Source organism: Rutidosis leptorrhynchoides, chromosome 8, assembly GCF_046630445.1.
Source record: "Rutidosis leptorrhynchoides isolate AG116_Rl617_1_P2 chromosome 8, CSIRO_AGI_Rlap_v1, whole genome shotgun sequence".
NCBI classification, from domain to species: Eukaryota; Viridiplantae; Streptophyta; class Magnoliopsida; order Asterales; family Asteraceae; genus Rutidosis; species Rutidosis leptorrhynchoides.
Genome location: NC_092340.1, coordinates 331,983,232 through 332,005,793, shown reverse-complemented (window position 1 = coordinate 332,005,793; position 22,562 = coordinate 331,983,232). Strand labels below are relative to the sequence as shown.

The 22,562-nt window shown below is 34.5% G+C and overlaps 1 protein-coding gene across 1 annotated transcript; it reads left to right on the top strand.

Annotated features, from left to right (window-relative positions):
* The first annotated feature begins 2,524 nt into the window (after window positions 1-2,524).
* Window positions 2,525-6,305, top strand: LOC139862330 (uncharacterized). Its single transcript, XM_071850924.1, has 2 exons — window positions 2,525-4,016; window positions 5,748-6,305. The coding sequence occupies exons 1-2, from the start codon at window positions 2,616-2,618 to the stop codon at window positions 6,123-6,125; spliced, it is 1,779 nt and encodes a 592-aa protein (XP_071707025.1). The 5' UTR covers window positions 2,525-2,615; the 3' UTR covers window positions 6,126-6,305.
* The last annotated feature ends 16,257 nt before the right edge of the window (window positions 6,306-22,562 follow it).

Below are 22,562 nucleotides of genomic sequence, written 5' to 3'. Positions count from 1 at the left end.
ACAGCTTCACTAGGAGTCCTGATGACCACTTGAGCCAAGCCCATATGCAGTGGCGAATCTAGCAATCTAGGATCATAACTCAATAGTGTCAAAAAATTGAATATGTCGGGTCGGGTTATTACAAACACCATCAAACAATAAGTATATTATACTCCCTCCATTTCATATTTTTTGTCGAATATTTATTTTTCGAATGTTCTGAAAAATTGTCCAATTTCATAAATAGATAAAAATAAATAGGTAAAGTTCATTAATGCCTCGAATGTATGTATGTAAGAGTAATGGTGTATGTATGTAAGAGTGATAGTCTGTTTACTTACCATTTAATGGTATGTTTCTGTACAACTCTTGATTTAGTAAGTCGAATTGTTGTTTTTTTGTCATATAATCGGCCACTTAATCTGAAAATTGGTCTGTTTCCGAATTCTTTAAAGTTATTGGGAAATAATTAAAATTCGAAAAGACCATATTATAACAACAAGATCCGATGAATCATGTATACATGCGTGCTCTTACACAATCTTTTAACCGAGCATAATAGACGTGCATTTTGTGAACTTGAGGAATATCACCCCCACTAGCCGTGCATGAAGGTCATTTCAAGAAAGGGTTGAGGTGCAAACGCACATGGACAAAGAAATACGAGATTCAACCATTCATCGACTAGTTCGAGATATTCTTATAGAACATATTTTGAATCTTCCAACAAATGCCTGTGTTCGAAATAATCAACAAGCAGGATCTTTCTAAATTTCCGACACCGACGATGAAGAAGATGACGATGAATTTTAATTAATTAAAGTCTTTTTTGTAAATTGTAGATATTTTTTTATAGTTCATAATTTATATAATAATATTTTAATATTTTAATATACATATTACAAATAATAAATAGTATAATTAATAATAATAGTATAAATAACTGAAATAAATTGATGTGGCGTCCATGTGTTGGGATAGATGCTAGTGATGGATGATAGTGAAATTTTATGAGTAAGTGAATAGAAAGAAGCTTTGATGTATTTCTAATTTGACAGCAAATGATAGAAAGAAGCAAGTATGATTGAGAGTGGACAAAGAGCACGAGGTGTTGATTGTCGATTTCGCCGTCGTTCAAAATCGACGCTGAAAACGACGGTCGAATCAACTCCGCTCCGACTTGGATTTCAGCGTCGCCCAACCAAGTCGAGAAATCGACCTCAGTATCTTCTCTTTTTCATTTTCTTCTTATTTCTTTCTCTTTTTATGTGTTATTGTATGTTTTCTTTCTTCTTTTACTTGCAGTATTTTTTGCGCGATTGTTATAGTGTGTTTAGTGAAGAAAACAAGATAAAGACAAAGAAAGTGGATGCAAAATGAGTTTAACATCTACGGTTTGCTTTCAATAAAATTGTGCTAAAAACCAAACTAGAGTAAATTTATTTGATTTATTTTAATTATATAATTTTAGTTATAAAAAAATAGTATTTTATTTTATTTGTAAAAAAAAGGCTTATAATTTTTATTATAAATAACTCAAATAACAATAAAAGTATTAAAAAATGAATAAAATAGTTAAATAGACACTGAAAGACACTTTCATTTTTTCTCAGCAATGCCAATTTCAGTGTTAATCAAGACTTTGAACAAGACGATAAAATAGACTATCACGATGCTTCATGCTTTAGTAATCTATTTGTTATGGCAAAAAAACAAGAATTAAATTAATGAGAATTTTTCATGTAATTGTGAAAAACTGTCAAGTTGAAAAAACTCAAAATAGACTTACAAATTAATTTTTCCACATGATAAAGTTCAAGTACATTGTCAAAATTAAAAGAGCGATACAAGTCGTAAAACTTACAGGTTACAGCTACAAACACAACATATACTTAACAAGATGGAACTATAATCGCCCATCCATTTACAGTAGCAACGAAGGCAGAGTCGTCCAAACATGGTATTGATAGTTCTCGCATATCTTCAAAATTACTAACCATTGAAACAGTTTGATCTATATCCGAGCTACTATAGTAGCCCAACACTTGTTTGACCCATTAAACACCACTCCATTTCTGGCAATTCAAATTGCTCAAAATGAGGTCGCCCCAATTAAATTTCAAAACTTTCCCGTCATTATAACTATACCTTTATTAGAATCGAATAAAAAAATTCTAAAATAAAGAAAACATAATCCAACAAATGTCCACCAAAATAAAGCCGCTCACGTATTATGCGCCCATGAACAACAAAGAAGAAAATGATCTATTGACTCGATGTGCACCAAGCACCATTCACATTTATCATTCGTTCTATCTCTTATATAATAACTTTAACCGAAATACCGCTCTAGCCAATAAAAAATAGCCATCTTTAAAATTCATGCTATCCAATTACATTTACTTATTTGTTGTTCTAATTACATTTATACAATTCAATTTTTCACCGGAAAAAAAAAAATTACATTTATTTTTCTGCTGTGGAGTACGGAGTATAATTTAAAGATGAATTGATCAGTTATGAAAAGCAGCGCCGGTTAGATACTAGTGAGAAGGACGTAACTACCCCTATCATTCTTTTAAGTCATATACATATCCCCCTCAAATCATCATCCATTCCAACAAACCGTTATCAAAATGTCTAAACCATCACCGGCGGCGAAAAAAATATCGCCGGAAACAATCAAACCTGAAGATTATTCACACAGCCCCGTTCATTACGCAGTTGCAATCGGTGATCACACTTCACTTACACGTATCGTATCCTCTTTACCCAAATTAACCGACCCGTCCCGAATTATATCCGAATCCGATTCATTAACTCAAGAAAAAATAGCCGACAAAATCTCCGCTGTGCTTGATCGACGTGACAACCCTAAACGTGAAACTCCGTTACACCTGGCAGTTAAAACAAATGACACATTCGCTGCACGTGCACTAGCAAACGCTGGTGCTGACGTGTCATTACAAAACGCTGACGGATGGAATGCGTTACAGGAAGCCGTTTGTCGTCGTTGTACGGATATTGTTGCGATTCTGTTTCAGTACCACCACGTCTCCGCCTGGTTGAAGTGGCGCCGCCGTCTTCCTAGGTTACTTGCCGTCCTCCGACGCATGCGTGATTTTTATATGGAGATTTCGTTTCATTTTGAAAGCTCTATTGTTCCGTTCGTCGGAAAAATTGCTCCGTCGGACACTTACAAAATCTGGAAACGCGACGGTAATCTACGCGCCGACACTTCACTCGCCGGTTACGACGGATTGAAAATTCAACGCGCGAATCAGAGTTTTTTGTTTCTAGGAGATGGTGATTCCGATTTGGATATTCCGTCAGGTTCGTTGCTTGTTTTAAATCACGATGACCGGAAAATATTCGATGCGTTTGAAAACGCCGGATCTAGGTTAACAGATTCTGATATCGCCTCATTTTGTGCTCAGACGAGTGTTTACCGGCCGGGAATGGATGTAACGAAAGCCGAATTGTGCGCCAGAACAAATTGGCGACGGCAGGAGAAGATTGAATCCGTCGGTGAATGGAAAGCTAGGGTTTATGAAATTCATAACGTACATTTCAGTTTCAGATCTCGTAAAATTGCGGTTGATTCCGATATGGCCGGAAGTGAACAGATCATGCCGTTAGAACTGGAAGAAGATTCCGACGACGGATTTCTGGTGGCGGAGAATCCACGGTACAGCGTCTCCGTTGCTGATCGACGGAGACATAGTAGCTTTGTAGCCGGAGATAGAGAAGTTGTGTCTGTGTCAAGAAAGAGTGTTGATATAATACCTGAACGCCGGCGAAGGTCACGTATGCCTCCGCCACTTCCGATGCCGCCGGTGACGGTGGTTCAACCGGTTACTAAGGAGAAGGAATATGTAAAGACTTTACGTCCGTCAGTTTGGTTAACGGAAAATTTTCCGTTACAAACGGAAGAGTTACTTCCGTTACTGGATATTTTAGCTAATAAAGTGAAAGCTGTTAGACGGATGAGAGAATTACTAACGACTAAATTTCCACAAGGGTCATTTCCGGTTAAGGTAAGGGTATTATTGTCTTTTAAATTCAAATATTTACAGTTACATTTCCACATTTTTTATCATTTAAGGGGGCATGGGGCCTGGTTACTGGTTAGATTTTGCTTCTGTTTACGGAGTAGGACGTAACACTTTTTGTTTTTGTTTATCACTGTATTTTTCTACTAATTAAATATTACAAATATTTAACATAATTAATCACTTTTGATTCAATTAAGACAAAAAAAGTTAGAAGTGGGACCCATTGAAACTGATATCATTTGAAGAACATATTACATGCGCGATCCAATAGTTTCCATGAGTACCTGTGCATCAGTAATCCTTGAATATAATAATTCATAGTAGTTCATATTATAATACTAAAGTATTTACTAAAGTATTATAGTTTAGTCATAAAGTATCTATTAAAATCTGTGAATTTGGTAGCTGTAAACAGATAACTTGATACATACACCACCTCCATATGACTTCAGTAAAAATAATATTTGTCATTCACCATGAATGTTTTTTATGTATGCATTTTTTCATCCGTACACTTCCAATTTTAACTGATTAAAACATATCTGGTGGCAAACGGTTAAAAACTAATAAATTTGTCTTTTTTTTTTTTTTTTTACATTTGTTACTTGTTTTTAGGAATTGAATGACTGGTGAATGTAGTATTATCGAGGGGTGAAACGAGCATTTACTTTTAGACAAGGAAGTACAAATTATTACGAATATATACAAGAATGTACCATGTATATATTAGCATTGAAATATGACACAAAAATATGCTTTCTGTTACAAAATAAATGAGATGTTTCCTGTTACCAGTTCAAAAGAAGATGGATCTTTAATATACCAATACCAATTATATTATATTATACAATACACTAAATTAAAGAGTGGATAGTGGCTTATAATTGATCTAAGTTACTGTTCACACCATTTTTTAAACAATAGTTATTATTTCATCTATTACGAGTGACATAAACTCTAAATAATCGCTACAAAGCTCGATTAAACCTCAATTCTTGTTACTAGTAAAGTGGAGTATAGTATTGTTAATAAGCCTTATTATATAAATTATGCTATGTACTAGTAGTATCTTTTATAGTTTCTTGAACAGTTGCAACAAGTTGTGGATATATAATTCTCACTCTTGTTGCTTTGGTAAGGACAGAATAGATTGTACGAAAAGATTACTATAATCCAAGTGGGGTCTAGTGAATCTTTAATACTGTTCAATATATCAATATATTATAGTGGTACTGTAATATAATATTGTTCAAAATAAAAGTTAAGACTATAAAAACAGATTCTCACCAACTAAGATCTTGATTGTAACTTTATTGTTAGACCATGGATTTCACAGGATACTGCATTGATTATTAAATAAGGTAGTACTGTAAGTAACTATTTTTGTTTGTATCCTGGATTTGTTTGTTACTTTGAGTCACCATGAAATACCATTAAGCATCATCTTTAGTAAATAGTTATGTTGAATTCCAAGGCTAATTGGTCTTTCCCAAAAAAGAACTCGACAAACTATACCCACTTCAAAGTAGTTTGAGTGGGTCCCTTGTTATGAATTCATTATTCATCTGTCCCTAGACATGTTTAAAGTTATTTCACCATCAGTTGCTTTCACTTTTTTTATTATACAAACATATAGTACTTGTGGTGCCTACATTGACCATCTTTTCTTTTCTTGGTTTTGGGATATGCTGATTTGATTGTTGTGATTAACAGGTTGCGATACCCGTTGTGCCAACCGTACGAGTGGTAATAACGTTTACGAAATTCGTTGAGCTCCAACCGCCTGAAGAACAGTTTTTCACGCCTTTTTCAAGTCCCAGACAATTGTATAGTGGTAGAGGAAAGGATTGTGGATATGATGATGTCAGCGATGATGATCACGATATAGGAACCCATCGAGTTTCAGTTTCGTCTTCACGATTGTCAAGAAGTGGGAGTCGATCTGGTCTTTTGCCAAACAGGATGCCACATAAGGCGACACCACATGTGGCTGATCCTTTTGTTGTACCAATTGGGTACACGTGGAGTAGTTTTGACGATAAAGGGAAGAAAATGAAGAAATCAAAGTCTACGAGTAGGAGAACTAAGTGAATGTAACATGTAACGAGAATTATGTTGAGTTTTGTAAGGCGAAAATAGTTTGTAATCTCTTTTATATAAGCAGCCGTGTGTATGCATTAACGTAAAAAAGTGTCATATTAACGGCATTGTATTTTCAGTTGGAGATGGCTAAATGAAAGCGTGTGGCGTGATGGGTACAATTTTAATTGTGTACGGGTTAAAATGTATAACTTGGATCTACTGTCAAAACAAACCATGTTGGGTTTGAGTTGGTTGAGGATTTTGTTTGTATACCACTTAGAATTAGAATATTAGAATGTGTTATATACTGCTTATTTACTGGAGTTGCAGTATTGAATATATATTTCGGTATTTTTTTTTTAAAGGCAACAAAATATAGTATTATAATAAAAGACAAATACATCCGACAATCCCACATATACTCAAGCCATTCTGGCTTTGGGGACTTCCAGTGTTTCCATTTAGACCCAAGACTCTAAAACAAACAAAGCTTGGGAACAAAAACAATACCCGACTATAAACCTACAAATTGCTTATACAGAACTCGACTAATAAGGATGCTGAGGTAGCATTAAAAATGTTACGCTGATGACAAATAAAACTGCGGATTCACTAGCCAAACATGCCAGTCTAGGGCCAGCCCCTTTATTCTTCGGGATATCCATTTGTAACTCACGATTTGAATCTCATTTAAAGCTGAAGACCCACACCAATGCTTGTTTTTGAAAACCTTGTTGTTTCTACTCTTCCATATCATATAGCCACACGACCATTCAACTGTCTGCCATATTTTTGAACCAATTAAAGTTGATACGGCATTGGGTGGTTTACCTACAAATGACTCGAAAGCATGAGTTTTGGAATAGTTACCGAAACCCCACCACTAGTATACTCGAGACCATACATCTATAGCCTTAATATATAAAATCAAGGAGTGATCTATTGTCTCGACGTCTTCATCACAAATAGGGCACCGGACCGATTGTAGGTCGATTCCCCGTTTATCTAATTCGATTATAACCGGAATCCTTTTGTGAGTAACTCTCCAAATAAACACCTCAACTTTCTTTGAAACCAAGGAATTGCACATGGTAACATATTGGCCTCTACCCGTTGTAAGAAACTTTTCCTCAATAAGATTTTGGAGCTTCTTTGTTGTGAAGTACCATTAGGTGATAACCTCCAATACCATGAATCAACCTCACTGCCTGTACGTACATATGCCTTCAGCGCGTTTATGAGATCCTGAAAATCGCCATTTGCCCGACCAATCATCCCTCTGCTCCAGTTCCACGAAAAAACACAATTACCATCAACCCATCGAACACGATCAATTACCTTCATGTCTTTGTTTGCTTCCAGTCGATAAAGTCTATCAAATTTATACTCCAATTTTTCTTCGCCTATCCAAACGTCTCGCCAGAAAGCTGTTGCTGAACCATCCCCGATGACTCTCTGAATCGAACTTGAGAAAGCAACACCAATATCAGTTACACTTTTACCTGCATTTATTATGTTAAGTACCAGTTTTATTAGAAAACGATTTCGGGCTGCTATTGAAAAGCCCACCAAGAGGCCCATATATGCTAATGATGACTTTGGCCCATAGAGAACTAGTCTCGGTATGGAGCCGCCACCACCATTTTCAGTATCCTTTACTAAATAAGAGTAGTCTAATATCATAGGGAATAATGATATTGAAATATTAAGGATTGACAACTTCGGTTTAAGGTTTCCTATATCTAAGTAATAATTCCATAATTTGTGCTGGACACTCTCCAAAACGTGTTGGAGAAATTTGACCCATTGTGCATCATGACAAACCGGTTAACGGATAACCCAAATTGTTTTGGAGACACTCAACCCATTATATACCAGAGGCCCAAAGTTAGCGTGTTGAATTAATAAGGGTCAATACCAATGCGAGACAATTAGGATCAAACTTCTACCGTTCTACGTGAAGGGTTCCAGTTTCAAAAGTACCGGGTACTACTGCATTGGTGAGACAATTATATACAGACATTTTGCAAAAAATAAAAAAAAAATTAAAAAAAAAATTAAAAGATAAAATAAATCTATTTCACACAACATATATATTTTTTTTCTACACTTCTACCATTTTCAAGTTTTCAAATTCAAGTCTCGTGCCTGGATTTAAAGCTTCTGGCCATCGACATCTCGTCCATGGTACTTTTTTTTTTTTCGTTTTCTCTCGTTTTTTTATATTTTTCTTTTCATTTAGTTTTCTTATTGTCTATTTCCGTCGCTTTGGTCGGGATATAACGGGCTTTTTTTTTCTAACATCCATCATAGGCAGAGATTACTTATACACTCTGTGGGCTGCCTTGGTGGGTTTATTGGTGATGGTGGATGCCTTCCTGGCTGGTTCGAATGAGTTGGGTGGTTTATTATAGATTTTTAGGTCGTCGGTCTTTTTTCTCGGTCGCCTTCCTGACTCTGTCGCATCTCCGCATGTGACGAATATGGTGGTCACCCATCGTGCTATGTGGTTGTTGTGAGGGTTTTGGCAGTGTAGGTTACTCAGATCTTGAAGTACGACGGTTTTTGTGTTGGAGTGCGAAGCGAGTTAAACAAGGATTCGAAAAAGGAAGAATTCGGTTTATCGGTGGAGGCGCGTCGTGGCCTCTCCTAGGCGCGACGCGGCCTAGAGTGTGGACAGGGGTCGAGCTGAAGAAAACTTCTGTTTCGGATTTTGCCTTAAAGGCGCGACGCGGCTCTCTATGGGCGCGGCGCAACTTCGTCTGCGAAGAAGTTTCCAAAATCGAGTTTTCTTGTTCCCAAAGCTATTTTCTTGTTGAGTTTTTGCCTATTTAAGCATCTTATTGTAACCCATACATGGATCCACGAAATTTATCAATAAAAGAACTCTCTTTGGTTGCCGAGGATTAAAGTAATCATTCGTGATTACATATAACCTCGTTAAATTCTATTATCTTTATCGTTTTTGCTAGTTTCTTCATTAACATCAATTATTTTCGTTTATTGTAAGTGGGTTTGATAACCTAGGGTTATCTAGTCTTGTTAGGGCTCACGTGATTCATTCCTAACAAGTGGTATCAAGAGCTTCGGTTCGGTTTCACGGGAACAATGGCGAAAAAGAGTGATGTGAAGATTGATAAGTTTGATGGGAATGATTTTAGCTTTTGGAAGATGCAAATTGAAGATGTGCTCTATCAAAAGAAGCTTTACCAACCGTTGAAGGGTGTTAAACCGGAAGAGATAACTCAAGGCGAGTGGGAGTTGTTGGATAGGCATGTGACGACCCGACAAAATCGCCATTGACGGTGCCGTCAACTTAGGTCCCGTTACGTGGTCATAGTCCCTAAATGAGACGCGTTTGACCAAAATTATGTCGCATTAATTTGAAATGTGTAAGATTTGCAAAGTTTTAAGTAAACCAAATGGTTCGACAATATGTATAAGTTTACAAAAGTAAATGTATATAAATGAAGTAACTTGCGACATAATTTAAGTTGAAAATCACGAATACTATCAATAGCATATGCATGTAAACATTAAGTTTGAATCCAAAGGTACTATCACTAGCGTATGCATGTATGCTTGACCCCAAGCAATTAATCAAAGTGTGCAGAAGCATGTATCAAGTAGCCAAGTATGAACCTGAGAAACATATAGAAAACTGTCAACGAAAAACGTTGGTGAAATCATAGGTGTATTTGTAAACGTTGTTTTTGAACCACAAGATTTAGTATAAGTTGATTATCCAAATCGTTTGCATTCCAAAGTTGTTGTACGTTTGCCGAGCACCCAATTATCAAGGCTTAACTGAATGGTACCTCTGAATCATAGTTCTAGAACCTACACTATACCCGAAAATATATTTCATCCACCGACGGTAGCTAACCGTCCGAATGAGGGTTCGTCAAACCCATATGGCCACACAACATAAGTTCACGCTTACACAACCCGTATGGACTTGAGAATTTTTGTTCTAACTCGTGCATGAAATGTTTGTCTCGTACTTGTGTTCAAAGTATAAAAGTATAAACCGTATATGTTTCTCATCCCATGATTTAAAAGTATAAAAGTTGTTGAAAAGATGGGACTATGATCTCACCGTAGTTGCATGCCAAAGTACTTGTAATTAAACGTTGTGCAAATTAAAGTTGCTTAGTCTTGACCTAAAAAAGTAAGTTGTATCAATACCGGGTAAGACACAAGGTCGGTCGAAATGTGTTCAATTAGTCCGATGGCTCGTTATGACTCGAATATATAGCATGTGAGTCACGTTGTCAAGTTTCATGCAAGAATCAAGTATAAAAGAAGATTAGAACGATTGCATAAGTTTTTGGTTAAGTTTGACTAAAAGTCGAACTTGGTCAAAGTCAAAGTCAACGGGGTCGGGTCGGGTATCCGACAATTTTTCTTCAATTAGTAGTCATATATAAACATGTTGGCCAAGTTTCATGTTAATCGGAGTTGCGAGTAAGCGGGGGTGAAAACGTGAAATCACAAAGTGATTTTGGACAGCCATTTCAGCATTTCCAGAGCACTGCTCCACGATCGCGAGGGTCTGTGTGTGTGGGGCTCCGTGATCGCGAGGCTTCAGTTTCCAGGAGCTGAAGTTGCTGAATTTTTATATGCACGAATCCAACTTCAAACAATCACAACTAATGAACCGTAAACATTTAAAACACGTATCTTATATCGTTGGAAAGCTAATTTAACGAGGAATACAACTAAACACATTTATTCAATCAAATTCTTCATTTACAATAACGAAAACCTCGTCGAATGATCATTATTTAACGTTTCAAGCTCAAAAATGCAAATGGTGATTCGGGAATCCAATTTACACATACGATATGCCGTTTCGAAGGTAATTAAACATACATTGCAACTAAATACTTACTAACAACATTTAATAGCATTCAATGCATCAAAATTCATATTCAAGGTTACTAAACCCTAACCAAAAATCATGAATTCAACAATTTTGTTAATGAAGTTTTTCTAATTCAACCTATATACCAAAACGAAGCTAATGATGCTAGTAACACATTTAATACATGATCTTTAACATTTAACAACATTAAATCACCCAAAACACAAGATTAAACAAACCCTTTTTCAAGTTCATGCTAGTTTATGCAAAATAGCAAGATCGAGCAAATAAATCACATATTCATGTTAGACTCGAGCCATAGACACTAATTAACACACTTTTAAGTTTAACGGTTTAATTTATGAAAATTAGAGATTTTGAAAAGCTTACCCCAAGCTATGAAATTGGTACCAAAACGTAAAAGATGAAGAGAGGATTCCAAAAGTACGATTTATTTTGATGTTTGCTTCCTTGAAATGATTTAGATGATGATTCTTTGTATTGTGAGTTTGAGAGAAATAGTGGAAGTATTAAGAAAAAGAAAGAGGGAGGTGGATAATGAATGGTGGGGAAGGGAGGTGGTGACTAGTTCAACTAGTTATCACTTTGGTCAAATGACGAATTTAGTCCCTCGAGTTTAAAAGCGGGTGTGTGAATTAACCGAAATATTTTAAATACACTAGAGTAAACGAGAGATGTTATAATTAAATAACGGAAATATTAAAACGCTAATCAACAGAGGATGCATATTTAGATAACGAAAGATATTAAAAAAAAGACGGGCGTTAAAATAATTTAACGGAAAAGGCGGGTTATTACATTACCCACACCTTAAAAGAAATTTCGTCCCGAAATTTCGGTAGAAGTAGTAAACGTTGCTTCCTCCTCGAGGTTTTGCATCGTCGGATCTCCGAGTAAATGAGGATACTTTTGTTGCGTTTAGATCTTCTCGTTCCCAAGCAAACTCGGGTTCTCTTTTGGTGTTCCAACGAACTCGAGCAAACGGGATCCGGCTTTGTTACAAGGTTTTGAACTCACGGTCCACAATTTTAACGGGTGCTCCTACGAAGTAAAGTTTGCCGTCGATAGTAGGCTCCTCGAAAGTAATAACAAGTTCTTGTTCGGCTAGGCATTTCTTTCAAGTTTGATACATGGAATGTAGGATGAACATAACTTAATTGAGTCGGAAGATCTAAACGGTAAGCAACGAGTCCAATACGCTTCAAGATTTCAAAAGGACCAATATATCGCAAATTTAGCTTCCCACGTTTCCCGAAACGGATTACACCTTTTCAAGGTGCAACATTTAACATCACACGATCACCTATGTGGAATTTGAGAGGTTTACGTCTAACATCGGCATAGTTCATTCGACGACTACGGGTAGTTTTGGGTCTTTCTTGAATATGAATAAATTTTCTCGGTTGTTCATGAGAAATCTCAGGCCCGGTGAATTGATTATCATTTACTTGGTTCGACCAAAGGAGAACGACGTTTCCGGTCATATAAAATTTCGAAAGGTGCGACGTTAATACTCGAATGATAACTATCGTTGTAAGAGGAATCAATTAAAGGCAACAATACAAGTTCGTGATATGTTTTCCAAGGTTTGAATCGTATATTTGCTTGGTCCGTCGGTTTGTGGATGATACGCGGTACTCATGTTTAAACGTGTCCCCAAGGCTTCTTGTAAGTCTAGAAGTGAAACGAGCATCTCGATCCGAAACGAGGTATATTTCTTTAAGATATATTTGAACAAGTTTGTTAGGACTTGAAAACGTTTGTTAGAACAAGTTTCTTATCGATTTCTGAAAACGTTCGTTAGGACTATTCACCCTCGTGGCGAATACTAGTATAACGTGAAGAGTCTCTCTCTCCATTGAGAATTTAGATAAAGGATTTCCTTACACGGAAGTACGAGTGTAATGCGAGAGAAGTTTCCGCCTCGATGTGAGCATATCAAGTATTTTGTAGTTTTTGTCGATAAAACTGTGCGAAGACGAGATAGTGTACACGTGTAACATATATTTTGAGGTTGAAAGAATTGGGCGTTTATTCAGAAGCATCAATATGGTTTGGAAACTGCCAAAGGTGTGTCCTTGGTATGGTTGTTATCAATATTCTAGGAGTTTTCGGATGGCAACAAAGAAAAATAAAGTCATGTACATGGCACATGGTGGTGATTAGGTTGATCGAGTCCAATCACCATCACTAGTCATTAGAACTTTGGTATGACTTACCATAATATAACCATGTTGATCGAGTGTCGTTATATTACACTAACTCATACCTCCATTCTCACATCACTCCATAAAATCAAGTTCGTGTAATTGTGAATATTTAAAATGAACAAAGTGTAACGGCATCTCTAACGTGACTCATATTTAATCGAAAGAATTAGTGTAACTCTGAAGATGCGTTTCCCGAGGGAAGTGTATAACTGGTTGTTCTCGCCAATGTGGTTCAAGTCAAACAATAATGTCTATAGGTACGAAAAGAGTAACGAATTATGATAACGAGTAGTACGCAACCGTAGTGATAAATAGTGATGACGATACTCACCTAGAGTAGTGATGGTATTAACAAGAAGTGATAGATAGTGAAAAACACTAGTGTAACATCGGTAGTGGTTAGAGATTGCCATAGTGGTGGAAACTTTACAGCACTTGCGGATAGTAAGCTGGAACGGTGGTGAATAACAACCTGGGAGACAGAGTTCCCGAACTAGTATAACTAATGAAGTCGTCATCATCCTTACGCGTATGAATCTTGAATTTACGTGTGTTACTAGAAAGTGGCAGAGTACGAGTTCGTAGGATGAAAATTTGGTACCAATTAGAAAGTTCGCCTAAGAAAGATTCAAGTATAAATGCACAAGTAGTCAAGTAAGTGCTATCGATAGCAAATGCAAGTCAGAATGCAATGATTAACTATCCAGTTGTAGTCTAGATTCACTAATGCGTCCTAACAGCTCTGTCAGATACGCTAATGCACATCCTAGATCCCTACAACCAACGCTATGATACCAACTGTGATGACCCGGCAAAATCGCCATTGACGGCGCCGTCAACTTAGGTCCCGTTACGTGGTCATAGTCCCTAAATGAGACGCGTTTGACCAAAATTATGTCGCATTGATTTGAAATGTGTAAGACTTGCAAAGTTTTAAGTAAACCAAACGGTTCGACAATATGTATAAGTTTACAAAAGTTAATGTGTATAAATGAAGTAACTTGCGACATAATTTAAGTTGAAAATCACGAATACTATCAATAGCATATGCATATAAACATTAAGTTTGAATCCAAATGTGCTATCACTAGCGTATACATGTATGCTTGACCCCAAGCAAGTAATCAAAGTGTGCAGAAGCATGTATCAAGTAGCCAAGTATGAACCTGCGAAACATATAGAAAACTGTCAACGAAAAACGTTGGTGAAATCATAGGTGTATTTGTAAACGTTGTTTTTGAACCACAAGATTTAGTATAAGTTGATTATCCAAATCGTTTGCATTCCAAAGTTGTTGTACGTTTGTCGAGCACCCAATTATCAAGGCTTAACTGAATGGTACCTCTGAATCATAGTGTTAGAACCTACACTATACCCGAAAATATATTTCATCCACCGACGGTAGATAACCGTCTGAATGAGGGTTCGTCAAACCTGTATGGCCACACAACATAAGTTCATGCTTACACTTACACCCTGCAAGTGTAACTGATGATAATTGGACTTGAGGATTTTTGTTCTAACTCGTGTGTGGAATGTTTGTCTCGTACTTGTGTTCAAAGTATAAAAGTATAAACTGTATATGTTTCTCATCCCATGATTTAAAAGTATAAAAGTTGTTGAAAAGATGGGACTATGATCTCACCGTAGTTGCATGCCAAAGTACTTGTAATTAAATGTTGTGCAAATGAAAGTTACTTAGTCTTGACCTTAACAAGTAAGTTGTATCAATACCGGGTAAGACACAAGGTCGGTCGAAATGTGTTCAATTAGTCCTATGGCTCGTTACGACTCGAATATATAGCATGTGAGTCACGTTGTCAAGTTTCATGCAAGAATCAAGTATAAAAGAAGATTAGAACGATTGCATAAGTTTTTGGTTAAGTTTGACTAAAAGTCAAACTTAGTCAAAGTCAAAGTCAACGGGGTCGGGTTGGGTATCCAACAATTTTTCTTCAATTAGTAGTCATATATAAACATGTTGGCCAAGTTTCATGTTAATCGGAGTTGCGAGTAAGCGGGGGTGAAAACGTGAAATCACAAAGTGATTTTGGACAGCCATTTCAGCATTTCCAGAGCACTGCTCCGCGATCGCGAGGGTCTGTGTGTGTGGGGCTCTGCGATCGTGAAGCTTCAATTTCCAGGAGCTGAAGTTGCTGAATTTTTATATGCACGGGAATGGATTAATAGTCAATGGACTCATTAAAACAGGGGTGAATTATGTACAAGGACACTTGGCGTAATTATTAACAAAGTATTAAAACCTTGGGTTACACGCAGTCGATATCCTGGTGTAATTATTAAACAAAGTATTAAGACCTTGTTAAAGTTTAAGTCCCCAATTAGTTGGAATATTTGACTTCGGATATAAGGATAAATTGACGAGGACACTCGCACTTTATATTTATGACTGATGGACTGTTATGGACAAAAACCAGATGGACATATTGAATAATCCAGGACAAAGGACAATTAACCCATGGTAATAAATTAAAATCAACACGTCAAACATCATGATTACGGAAGTTTAAATAAGCATAATTCTTTTATTTCATATTTCATCGCACTTTTATTTACTGTCATTTTATTTATCGCACTTTTAATTATCGTACTTTTTAATTATCGTCATTTAATTTACGCTTTAAATTAAGTCATTTGTATATTTAATATTTTACATTAGGTTTTAATTGCGACTTAAGACATAAAATCGACAAAACGGTCATTAAACGGTAAAAAACCCCCTTTTATAATAATAATACTACTTGTATACATATATATATATATTTATATACAAATATAGTTTTAAAAAATAGCGTTAAAATTGGCTAGTTCTCTGTGGACGAACCGGACTTACTAAAAACTACACTACTGTACGATTAGGTACACTGCCTATAAGTGTTGTAGCAAGGTTTAGGTATATCCACTCTATAAATAAATAAATAACTTGTGTAAAATTGTATCGTATTTAATAGTATTTCGTAGCAAAAATATAACTATTTCGTACCCCTCTGCTTTAACATCAAGTATTTTTGGCACCGCTATCGGGAATTCGAAAGCGAAACGCTATATATATATATATATATATATATATATATATATAAAGATTTTTATTAAGTCTTAATTTACTTTTGTAAAAATACGTTTTAAATATCAAAAATATAAAAACAAGAAAAAGAAAAATAAATATATATATATCACTATATATTTTTACGTTTTTTTTAAAATTAAAAAGTTTGTATTTTCTTTTAGTTACAAAAACTAATAGGTAGTTTTTTTAGAATATAAGTTTTTATTTATATAAATATTTTATATAAATTAAATTCAGAAAAAAATAAATAAATAAAATCGGGCCTGCCACTGTAGCAGTCCAAACTTCTGGCCTGGATCCAAGAACCATGCGATCGCATGGCCAGAACAACGAAACCTCATGCGGTCGCATGAGGTGAAAAGACTGGTCTGATCCTAGTACCGTACGAATTAGGGTTAAGTTAATTATTATTATTATTATTATTATTATTATTAATTATAATTAGATTTAGTTTTATTTGTATTTTTAAGTTTTAATTAGTTTTAAAATTAATACTTTTATAAAATGATAATATAAAAAAATATTTTTATAAAATTGTAATTTTATTACTTTTTATTTCTTTTTATAAATTGTATATTTTAATCGTTTATTCGTAATATTTATATGTTTTTCGTTCGTACTTAGTTTTAAATTTAGTATTTGCCGTAGTTATTTTTATTTCTAGATTTTTCGACTTTGCCGTAAAATCCCTTAAGTGTTTTTTTTTCTTCTGTAGATTAAGATTTAGGTGCTTTAGAATTTTGCGACGCCGTTTTAAGTTTTAGTGCCTTTTTAAGTTATTGCCGTTTTGGATATAGAATTCCTTTAAGTTTTAATACCTTTAGACGCAACTTTTAATATTTAGTTTTTAGACTTTTAAGTGTCAACGCTTTACTTTCTTTTTATTATTTTTCGACCTTTTATTTTTTGACATTTTTCGACGTGCTCTTTTTCTTTCTTATTTCTCGACGCTCTAGTTTTTAGGACATAGATTTTTATTTCAAAATTTCGACGAAAAATTATTTTAAGCGGTTAAATTGATAGACATCCAAAATTTTATGGTTCGTAGTAATAGTCTTCCGATTTAAAGGGTCCTGGCTACCTGCTGCATCTATTGGCTATTCGAAACGTGGGCAAAATCAGAAAAGTCTATTAATTTGATAACTTATATAATTTTTATTTTTATAACTAATAGGATATTCAGTGAATGCACCGAGCAAAACGTTCACCACCTTTCATACGTTCACCACCTGTAACTCGATCAAGACATCTAGCCAATATTGTCGCCGTTGATTTTTCTTTAGAATCGTCATCTAGTCGACCAAGTACTCCAATTCAAAATTCCGATAATTCATTTTTTGAACCCAACCTCACAATTGAGAATCCAGAGGATATTCAGGGACAATTCAGAGATCCTGAACCACTAATCATTCCTCCTGAACCACAAATCACTCATCCAGAGATTGTCGAGGAAGAAACCATTAAATCAGAATCCTCTAGTGATTCAGATTCAACAAATTCAATCATGGAAAATCTAGAATCTCTAAGTATGGAAGACCGAATGAGAGCTAAACGCACTGGCCAAGGTCACGCAATTACTCAACCAGACATTAATGCGCCAGATTATGAAATCAAATAACAAATCCTACACATGGTAACTAATCAATGCCAATTTAGTGGTGCGCTGACGGAAAATCCAAATGAACATCTTCGAACCTTTAATAGGATCTGTACTCTATTTAAAATCCGAGAAGTGGAGGATGAGCAGATATATCTCATGTTATTTCCCTGGACTTTAAAGGGAGAAGCCAAAGATTGGTTAGAATCGTTACCTGAAGGGGCGATTGATACATGGGATGTCTTAGTTGAAAAATTTCTTAAACAATTCTTTCCGGCATCTAAAGCCGTGAGACTTCAATGAGAAATTGTTACATTCACACAGAAGCCAAATGAAACTCTATATGAGGCATGGACAAGATTTGGAAAGTTGTTAAGAGGATGTCCGCAATATGGTTTAGACACTTATCAAATAGTACAAATATTCTACCAAGGATGCGACATCACTACAAGAAAAGACATCGATATATCAGCTGGTGGTTCCATTATGAAGAAAACCGCAACTGAAGCTTACAAAATTATTGATAACACTGCTTCCCACTCACATGAGTGGCACCAAGAAAAAGATATCGTTAGATCATCTAAAGCAGCTAGAGCCGATTCTAGCCATGACTTTGATTCCATGTCCGCAAAGATATATGCTTTCGAGAGACGAATGGAAAAGATGACTAAAGATATTCACGCAATACGGATTAGTTGTGAGCAGTGTGGAGGACCACATTTGACAAAAGATTGTCTCAGTATTGAACAAACAATGGAACAAAGAGAGAATGTTTCATACATGAACCAAAGGCCTGGAAATAATTATCAGAATAATTATCAACCGCCAAGACCAAACTACAATCAAAATCAGAATTATAATCGAAATGTTCCATACAACAACCAACAAGGTCCTAGTAATTAAAAAGTATCTAACAATACTTACAATCAGCAAAGACCTATTTTTCAAAATAAACCACCACAAACCGATGATAAAAAGACAAATTTAGAAGACATGATGTCGAAGCTAGTTGAATCTCAAACGCAATTTTTCACATCTCAGAAACAAACTAATGAACAAAATGCTCAAGCATTTAGAAATCAACAAGCTTCAATCCAAAATCTGGAACAAAAAGTAAGCAACCTAGCAAGGTTGATAGGTGAAAGAAAACCGGGAATTCTACCTAGCGATACAAATGCTAACCCCCGGAATGAAACAGCTAAAGCCATTACCACAAGAAGTGGTATTACACTTAAACCACCTGAAATAACTGTAATTTCTGATAACGCTATTCCTTGCACTACAGCCTGAACAAGAGAAGGAAACAGAACCGGTAGTTGAAAAGGTTAATGAAGATAACACAGTTAAAGCTAAACCTTATGTTAAACCATACCAACCACCACTTCCTTACCCAAGTAAAATGAGAAAAGAAAGACTTGAAGCCGAGCAATCAAAATTCTTGGATATGTTTAAACAAATAAATGTAAATCTTCCTTTCATTGATGTAATTTCAAGAATGCCAAGATATGCTAAATTTATGAAAGATCTAATCACAAATAGAAAGAAAATGGAAGAACTCTCGGCTGTTACTATGAATACTAATTGTTCTGCAGTGCTGTTGAATAAGATACCAGAAAAATTATCTGATCCAGGAAGTTTCACAATTCCATGTTTTTTGGGTAGTCTTAGTTCAATAGAAGCATTGGTAGATTTAGGTTCTAGTATAAATTTAATGCCGTATTCACTATACGCTAAACTAGACCTAGGAGAATTGAAACCAACACGAATAAGCATACAACTAACTGATCGATCAGTAAAATATCCTAGAGGGATAACGAAGAACATGCTAGTTAAAGTTTGTACTTTAGTATTTCCAGTAGATTTTGTTATTCTGGACATGGAAGAAGATTCTTGAGTTCTTCTCAAATTAGGAAGACCATTTTTAAACACGGCTAAAGCAATAATAGACGTGTTTGGTAAGAAAAGGACCCTAAGTATAGAGGACGAGAGTGTTACCTTTTCTATTGATAGAGCCATGCAACAACCGCAATCTGCAGATGATACATGTTATTATATTCAAACTATAGATTCACATGCAGAATGTTAGAAGAATTTCCAGAATTACAAGGAACAGGAGAATGTTCTTTATGAGAAGGAACTGAACCAATTGATGAAGCTGAAATGTTAGCCGCACTCATGGCTAATGAATACGAACCAACAATAGAAGAACTTCAAATGTTAAAAGAGGAAGACAGATATCGATATAAATCATCGATAGAAGAACCACCGACATTTGAGTTAAAACCACTTCCAAACCATTTGGAATACGCTTATTTACATGGTGAATCTGAATTACCTGTAATAATATCGTCTTCTCTTACAGAAAATGAAAAATCTCAACTCATTTCTGTGCTAAAAGCTCATAAACCAGCTATTGCATGGAATATTCATGACATTAAAGGCATAAGTCCTTCGTATTGCACACATAAAATCCTTATGGAATAAGGTCATAATGAAACGCCCCGACCAAATCCATATAGACGAGAACATTACATATGATTACATCGCGAGGTACATGACCTCTAAATGATACATTTTACAAACATTGCATTCGTTTTAAAAGACAAACTTTCATTTACATCAAAAGTTGATAGGTATGCATACCATTTCATAATATCCAACTATAAATGACCTAATCCGTCATTTACTTAATAATCTCTAATGAGCTTCAATGACTCGAATGCAACGTCTTTTGAAATATGTCATGAATGACTCCAAGTAATATCCTTAAAATGAGCTAATGCATAGCGGAAGATTTCTTTCAAACCTGAGAATAAACATGCTTTCAAGTGTCAACCAAAAGGTTGGTGAGTTCATTAGTTTATAGTAAACATTTCATTTTCATCATTTTTAATAGACCACAAGATTTTAAATATTATAAAACGTGCAGAAGTCCCATTCCAACTGCACAAAAAAATATCTTTCATATGAAGAACACCTGGTGAGGATTCAAAATATAATAGTAACCATCTGTGCCGGTCTTTCACCTCACGGCTGAATACATGTGCCTTCAAAATATAGAACCTCTGTGCCAGTCTTTACACCCCACAGCTGAACACATGTTTATAAAATATAGGACAACCGGTGCCAAAATGTCATAAATAATAAACCATCCACCCGGCTCGGGAGCTCATACGCTCTAACGGAAACCGGGGGCTAATGCGTGTCATAATAATCAACCCCAATCCCAGATAATTCTATCATAGAATGTAGTTAAGGTACTTGTGTCTATTGCGTCAAACATTTATAAAAGCGCATGTATTCTCAGTCCCAAAAATATATATTACAAAAGCATTTAAAAAGGGAGCAAAGGAAACTCACCTAATGTATTTTGTAGTAAAAATACATAGAACGACATTGAACAAATATAGGGTTGGCCTCGGATTCAAGAACCTATATCATTCATATGTATATTAATACATATAATCGAAATCGAATTAGATTTATATATTTTATCCTAACTTATATATCTTATATATTTAATTTGTATATATTTAATATAGTTAATGTTTATATAGTTGTATATATACATATGATTAATATTACATCAAAAATTTACAATTTGTTATATGTAAATATTTATATGAATAATCTTAATATATATAATTAGATGTATTGAGGTAGTTGTACATAATATACTCTTATGTAAAAAAATATTTATTTGTTATAATAAAATTGTTAATATGAAAGTAATAATGATAATAATAATAATAATAATAATAATAATAATAATAATAATAATAATAATAATAATAATAATAATAATAATAATAATAATGTTTAAAAAAAATAATTTTAATGTTAAAAGTAATAATGATGATAATACTAATAATAATAATAATACAATTGATAATAATTATAATAATAATACTGATAGTTTTATTGATAACTTTTGTAAAATTGATCGTAATGATAGTAAATTTTTAATAATAATGGTACGGATAATGATATTAATAATAATAATAATAATAATAATAATAATAATAATAATAATAATAATAATAATAATAATAATAATAATAATAATAAATATTAATGATGATACTTATAGTAATAATAATGATACATATAATATTACATGATAATACTAAAATAATAATAATAATAATCTTATTAATCACATTAATACTAATTATAATAATATTCATAATAATACTAATAACAATGATATTAATAATTATATAATAATTTTAACTCTAATAATAATAATACTTTAAATTTTATATTAGTAATTACAACAATTAGTCATAACAATAATAATAGTAATAATAAATGAAATGATAAGTAAACAAAATGAACTACCTTAAATGAAAAAGGTTGTTAAAAGAAATGCTCCATTGAGGACTCGAACCCCTGACCTCTAGCATAACACCAACACCCCTAACCATCACGCTGCATTACCCTTTCTGATTTAGATCCTGTAAGTAACTATATAACTAGGGTGTCAGTTTCTTTCATCATTTTCCTTAAATTCATAGCCCCATCTCACCCATTTAGAAACCCAAAAGTTCATGCAGCCCAACAGGAAATAAAAGCTCCGGCCCTAATCGAAATGTGGCCCGATTGTAATAGGGTTTAGTATATAATTTGGGAGTAAGAAAAAAAAACAAATAAAAACAAACAG

Excerpts from the sequence above, each read along its gene's own strand:
- LOC139862330 (XM_071850924.1), top strand. The coding sequence starts at position 2,616 with ATGTCTAAACCATCACCGGCGGCGAAAAAAATATCGCCGGAAACAATC. Across the intron at positions 4,017-5,747 it reads AAGGGTCATTTCCGGTTAAG|GTTGCGATACCCGTTGTGCC; the intron begins GTAAGGGTATTA and ends TGTGATTAACAG.